The 6,727-nt window shown below is 46.0% G+C and overlaps 1 protein-coding gene across 1 annotated transcript; it reads left to right on the forward strand.

The window, feature by feature from the left end:
* The first annotated feature begins 1,032 nt into the window (after nt 1–1,032).
* Nucleotides 1,033–6,402, forward strand: LOC139054587 (lactosylceramide 4-alpha-galactosyltransferase-like). Its single transcript, XM_070531797.1, has 3 exons — nt 1,033–1,214; nt 4,349–5,199; nt 6,352–6,402. The coding sequence occupies exons 1-3, from the start codon at nt 1,112–1,114 to the stop codon at nt 6,400–6,402; spliced, it is 1,005 nt and encodes a 334-aa protein (XP_070387898.1). The 5' UTR covers nt 1,033–1,111.
* The last annotated feature ends 325 nt before the right edge of the window (nt 6,403–6,727 follow it).

Genomic DNA, 6,727 nt, shown 5'->3' on the forward strand with positions numbered 1-6,727 from the left:
CGATCGGGGTCAGCCATGTTTTATTCCTTTCGGAACGGGGCTGCCTGCGGCTATTCATTGGAAAATTCACTTTTGATCGGCACAATAATGCATCTTTAACGCAGCAAGTTTTTGTGGTTTCGTGACGTCGCGTGAGAGGCAGGTGAAATGGGTGCAGCCCGACAACGTTTGATAAATAGCCGAGGGCTAATGGCGAAAAGGCGCCGTATCAGAAATAAAAATTTTTTTTTGGTTTGGTCAAATTATGCATAAACAGTGTGTACACGTAGTATCAGATGGGTATCTATAGCTGCTTTCGTGACGTCGCGTGTCAGACAGGTGTAGTGGGAGTTGTCCAAAAAAGTTTTTAATCAATCGCGGTGGGCTGAATAAAGAATTGGAATAGCAAAGTTTAGAATAGTTTTACGTTAAAGCGCCCCAGGGATACTTCGGTGGCATAAACGCCTTCTCGCTGCAACACATGATGTAGTCGTGATAGACAATTCTACAACAGTTGCCCATGGATAATTTAGAAAAATAATTCCCTGTTTTTGTCTGCACAGTCTTGTCATTCGTCTTGTGGCACTGACTTGAAGAGGAATCAAAACTAATCAAACGAAATCATGGCTTTGTTGCGGGAATGGCAATTGCGGGCCAACTTGTCTGGAGCCCCTTCGTGCCACGAAACGACAGATGCGCCAGCGTCCGGCCTTTATTCGTTGTGGCCACCCGCTGTCAAATGCGATGATGCGGGTCGACTCGCTTGACTGGATCATGAATTCGCTGTCGCTAAATCCATGCAGCGAAATAAGATTTGGCAGTGCAGTCAGCTGGCACCTCGTATTGTTTCGCTGGCTGATCGCCTCTCGCGTGAGAGCGATCTCCCAGACTCCAGCTCCCACGGCACTGCACAGGCCGGCCGTAGCGAGTAGGGTTGTGAGGGAAGAGCACATATGGAGCGCAGCTGCATGCGCCCACAGGGCTGACTACGTACCTCTCTTATGCGGTCGGCTTTTGTGTCGTCGATTTTGTGCCCGCAGATCGGCGCCTCGGGGCAAGTTGCCGAGATGGAACTTACGGCAGTGACGCGAAATACCGGTGACAGTTCTGAGGACGCTATTAGGAAGTGACCATGTGGCACGCCGAGAATGCCTGGTGCAAGGCAGCAACGGTCTCCATGCTTTTGCTGGGATTAATAGCTTGGCTTTACTACAGCTTTCTGCCGTACGCTTCAGGTACGTGGACGTGCCATTAATCTGACCTGTTGTCCATTAGTTCGTTTCGCAGACAGATGAATATCTTATTATGCTGAAATATTAGTTGACTGTGCCCCCTCCTATAGTGAGGAAGACGTATTCTATATAATAAAAAATAGGCTTTCGGATGCTCGGTGCAAAACGCAGCGGTGAACTCAAGCACAGAACACAACACGCCTTGCATAGTACTATGAATGCAGCAGTCATCTTTGCATACTCCTCGTCCAAAGAATTGATAAACGGTAAATTGGAAATAGGTTGGTGGCAAAAAATGGAGGGGGGATATGCATTTTAAGTGAATATTTTCTGTCCTCTGTTTTATCGGCCCAAGCAGTTTCATTAGCGTTGTAAGCGATGCTCAAATCCTATGCAAATGGTTCTTCTACCAGACAAAGTGACAGGCAAACTTTTAATGTTTAGTTAAATTCGTCGACATTATTAACAGGTGAAAATTGTTTATGCCAGACTGGTCAGTGTTCACAGAAGCACGCCGACAGGGGCGTGCTTGGTGAAGCCCGGTGATGCTTAGTCAAGGGTTGATACTTTATTGGAGCGCACTTTGAACGTCAGCATAGTAATCCTAACCTGTAATCCACATAACCTTTACTTAACGTGCGCATTCAACAGCAGAATGTTATAATAAACAGCAGGCTGAAAGCCATGCACACAGCTTCATTTTACTACAAAGCATAAGGCTTTGCGTGCCACGTTTTCATTTGTAAGCTCATGCCTCTTGGGGATCCCAACAAAAGGCTTCCAAGGAATCTGCCCTAAATGACTGGCTCCTGTGACAACGTCAAATGCTCGACACCTGTTTTGGCTGTATCCTGCAACACCGGTGATAACACGAAAGGCTAGACTGGAGCCTGACCTACCCGAAAACTACCACCGTTGGGGGACGCACAACATGTTTGCAAAAATACTGTTGCAGTGATTTCGCGAAGCAGACTTTAAAGCTTTCATTGAATGTTTTTATATTTTTATGCTTGCGGCAAATCCACCTGAATAAAAAAACAAAATTGGCCGATGCTTAAGCTTCACCTTTAGGAGTCGAACGCGATATCATTCGAAGAACCCTGACTGCTTCTGACGGTTTCCGGCAACTGCAGCTCACGTAACCGTAACGTCTACCGGGAAACGCTGGAGGCGAGCGCTACTGACGAAGGATAGCTTTATGCTAGAAACGCGCCTTCCTGCGCGGGCCTGTCCTGGAAGTAGTTCACAGCCTCTCCGGAAGAATTGCACCATTTTCAGGATTTTGTTATTGTTTCGAACTTTTAAATTTATGTCTGACAAGATTTAACATAAAAGGCATGCGCTGTCGGTATTTTGTTTCATGACACTTGTGTGTGGGCTCACGTCATGATAAGCCAACAAACAAAGGCACCAAGGAAGACACAGGGGAAATTACTTGTACTTACTAATTTAATCAAAGAAATGATAAATAAATGGAAATGAAAGTGGATGAAAAAAAACTTGTCGCAGGTGGGGAACGATCCCACGTCGTCGCATTACGCGTGCGATGCTCTAACCAATTGAGCTGTCATTCTCAAAATTGGCAGGGATAACTTCATCAAACATGCAATAATAACCAGGAGCCATTTTAGTGATAGAATGGTGTCACAATATAACCTGCATATATCGAATCTCATATAGCAAGGCATGGTATATACATTTACCTAAAAATATGCGGAAATTACGCTCACGGATAACACCGTCGACGCCAACGCCGGCATTGACACCGGATTTTCTGCTACACAGGTCGGCGGTGTCGTGGACCTTGACGCGTTCAAATCTGAGGACACCTAAGCACTTATGGGTGCGGAATGCGAAACCATTAATGTCCAATTTAAGGCCGCTTAGCGGTCCTTCGAGCTATGAACTCCTCGCGCGCAAGCGAGCGCGTTGAGATGTTTGGCGCGTTTTGATTGGGCCTTAGTAGTAGTAGTAGCGCTTTCTTCGCTTTCCATGCCATTTTGTTGGCCTTACCGAGGCGCATTTAGAACGCTGGCGAGAACTTGCGCTGACTGAGAGCGAGGGTGACGTGCCAATGCGGCGATCGCCTCTCCCCTCACGCAACAGCTGCCACGTGACTGCGGCAGCAGATGCACCCTCCCGCCCGCTCTGCTCCGTCGATGCGCGCTTGTGGGGTGGCGTCGCAGCGAACGGGAATTGAGGTGCATTTTCGCTGCTACAGACGCTCGCTTTTAACGCGATACTGTTAAGGACCCCGTGTCACAGAAAACTCGGCGTCCCGCGTGCAGCTTCGGACTTCGCTTCGGCAACAAGAACGAACCACGCGTACCCAACCACGCAGAGCCTCCATGTGGGGCAGTGGAGTTACTGAAGTAATTGTATTTCTCAAGTTAAAATACGTAGAAAAATGATAAAGTACGAATTACACACAACATACAGACATCGTAGCGTGGGACTGTAATTTGAACATGCGAGGAAACAGAATTCTTCTACGCAGAAATTCAAACACAAACACCTGTTAAGGCGATACCGTTTTCCAGCTGCCGTTTGAGGTCTGTCTTAATAGGAGTGGCACGGCCCCCGCGGTTCCTTGAACACCACCAAAAAAAAAAAAATAACCAGAAAGCTCGCCTTCGTGCATAGCGTGCTCCGCCAGCGTTTCCCGCTAAACATTATGGTTACACGAGCTGCACTTGCCGGGAAGCCGGGAAATGACGTGCCCAGGCATGTCGTTTCCGAATTAATCTTCTGCATTTATTAGTAGGCGGTGTCCAAAAGACAGCGTCTCTGACGTGTTTCCGGCTCCGCTATCGGTCCGGGCGAAAGTAGTACTCCAAAGCATGGCCTTCGAGATTCGATTCCGTTAACCAGAAAGAGCGCTCACTGAGGCGTGGATTTCGACACGAAGAGTTGCATGCCGTCCCTCCTTTGTCTTTTATTGCCACAGATCATTTTTAACTACCGCTTACTCAGTCATTCGCACTCCACCTCCGCAGTTGTATGTGTACCGTGGTCAACGCAAGCCTCCGTTTAAGCACCAGATGGCAGTACTAGTTGCAGCCACTTTCGCGCGGTAGCAGTGGTTGCTCCTCTAATTTACGCTTTATTTATGCGCTTTTCGTTTTACTTTGTTCCAGGCATCAGCCATTTCACTCTTTCATCGAAGCAGCGTTTCCTGCAACACCATTCGATCGCCTCTTACGACGCCTTTCAAGCCAGTGATGTGACGATATGGTTTGTCGAAAGCTCGAATGAAACAAATTTAAAGGGCCGTCAGGCATGTTCGATTGAGTCGGCGTCCTTGCACAATCCAAACGTGCGCGTTCTTTTGCTGACAACCGGCCACTTGTCACCAAACTGTGACTTCTATAAAGCGTTGTCTTCGCTAAGAAATTTCGCTAGCTTAAAACTTAATTTGACCGATACGTTCAGTGACACTCCCCTAGATTCATGGCACAGGTCTCGCAACTGGACCAAAGGGCCGTACGCAATAGAAGACCTAAGTGACGGCATCAGGTTAGCGGTCTTGTGGAAGCATGGCGGCATGTACCTGGACCTCGACATTATCGTGCTTAAGGAGTTGTCGGAATTAAGCAACAGCGTGATGTTCGAAGTCACCGGCCAACTCACGAACAGCGTTCTATGCTTTGACAAAGCCCATCCTTTCATCGGTGAAGCGCTGAAGAGATGTTCTGAGGAGTACGACACTGTTAGGTGGGGAAGCTGTGGTCCGTCTCTGTTGGGGCGCATCTACTACTCCTGGCGCAACGTAAGGAAGGTGGTCAGATTTAGGGAACGTGACACCTTTTTTGCAGTTGGATACGACACGTGGATGTCATTCTTCGAGCCGAGCAAGACTGGTTGGGTATTCGAGACTGTATCAAATAGTTATGGCGTTCACCTGTGGAACAAGTTGAGTCATGGTGTCCGAGTCGTCGTTGGATCTGGATCGGCGCTTGATGTTTTGGCCAGGTTCAACTGCCCTACTGTATACGAAGTAATAAAATCAAAACAATTTTTTTGATGTTCAACCTAGATTTACTTCGCGGCGCACTTTGTTCTGTTTGTTTGGTTATTCAAAAACCGCGGCACAAAAATATACAAATGTCTCCGATTTTAGTGAAAAGGTGGTGAAATTCTTGATATCAAGTGACATCTTCTGGGCTCAAACGTAGTCATGAAAAAACGCAGGAAATAAGTAGTTTAGTGCACTAAATTAAGGGCGATTGAAAGGGGTAGTTTATACAGTACCACAAGAAATAATCATATATGAAACAGAGAAAAAAAGCCAAAACACAAATTATCACATGAAAAGAAAGTACACAAACCAATATGAGTACCAGATAGATCTATTTATCATGCAGGTTGATATCAAAAACAAGTTCATTTAATTAAAAAGAGCTACGTTCGCGTTTCTGGTGTTTTGCTCGATCGAAATATCAGCGGAGCGTCTGAAAAATACTTAATTAGGTCATATTCACTCCTTGTGTAGTATTTCATTTTTGTAAACCACGAGTTGCTGCCAACCTTGACGGTAGACTATTTAGCCATACATTTGCCTACGAGGCTGCTCCTAGGGAAGTTCTAGATCAACTCCGGCACAAATAAATTTTACTGTTTGCGTCACCGTATGATATTGCGTCTGGTGTTTGTGTAATAGGTCGAAGAGCTCATTTATGTAGAATAAAGTAGACCGGAATTCAAGTCACGTGTGTTGGTTTGACGCGTCGAAATAATAAAAAATTGCGCATGTCTGCACACTTTAGCAGCGATGTATAATTTACAGAGAACAGCTCTTATTCCTCAGACTGCACTAATAACACATTAATAATATGTGAATACCATCATATTTTTAATAATTTCAAGCCCCGACTACTATGACCATGTTTATCGGGCCTACGCTTCCTTGTTTATTAAATGTAAGTAAGGAGATATCAACCGCCATTTGCCAATGTGTTTACTCCGACAGAGAAAGACGTGTACAAATTGGTTACAGCAGTTGCAAACACTCACTAATTAGCCGTATTCCGTTGCGCTGTGTTTCGAGTTATCGAATAAGTAGACTTCGCTCTGCGATGTGCACAGCTGCTGGTAAGCTCAGATGGTTGTGTGACCACCCCTGTAAGCATTTCAAACGCAGAACCAGGACGAATTCTTCATCAAGCGCGAAGCTTCCCTTCTGCCCTTCTGAAAAAAAAGAAAAACTTGTGGGCTTCCTTTGTAGCTTCGTGTTACATACCAATGGAGGACAATTTTCTGTCCTTTCAAAGAAAACCAACATACAAAAAGAACTTGATTATGACATCACGCCAGCAGTTCATGTGTTGTGACAGGAGAAGTAGATTTTAATGAACAGAAAGGAGGAGAGGTCGGCCTGGAGAGCGTGTCCTAGCCTGCTAGTCCTCACTGGGGAAAGGGGAAGTGGGAAATACAAGGAAAGGTAGGTGGCGGGTGATTATGCTATGGTACAATGAGATACTATATACACGTTGTCCAACATGCGGGTGCGCACTGAA

This window comes from Dermacentor albipictus, chromosome 1 (genome assembly GCF_038994185.2).
Source record: "Dermacentor albipictus isolate Rhodes 1998 colony chromosome 1, USDA_Dalb.pri_finalv2, whole genome shotgun sequence".
NCBI lineage: Eukaryota > Metazoa > Arthropoda > Arachnida > Ixodida > Ixodidae > Dermacentor > Dermacentor albipictus.

What these genes read in the sequence shown, in the direction of transcription:
- LOC139054587 (XM_070531797.1), top strand. Translation starts at nt 1,112, where the DNA reads ATGTGGCACGCCGAGAATGCCTGGTGCAAGGCAGCAACGGTCTCCATG. An exon ending in CTTTCTGCCGTACGCTTCAG is followed by an intron (nt 1,215 to 4,348) that starts GTACGTGGACGT and finishes ACTTTGTTCCAG; the next exon opens with GCATCAGCCATTTCACTCTT. An exon ending in CCAGGTTCAACTGCCCTACT is followed by an intron (nt 5,200 to 6,351) that starts GTATACGAAGTA and finishes TTTCAAACGCAG; the next exon opens with AACCAGGACGAATTCTTCAT.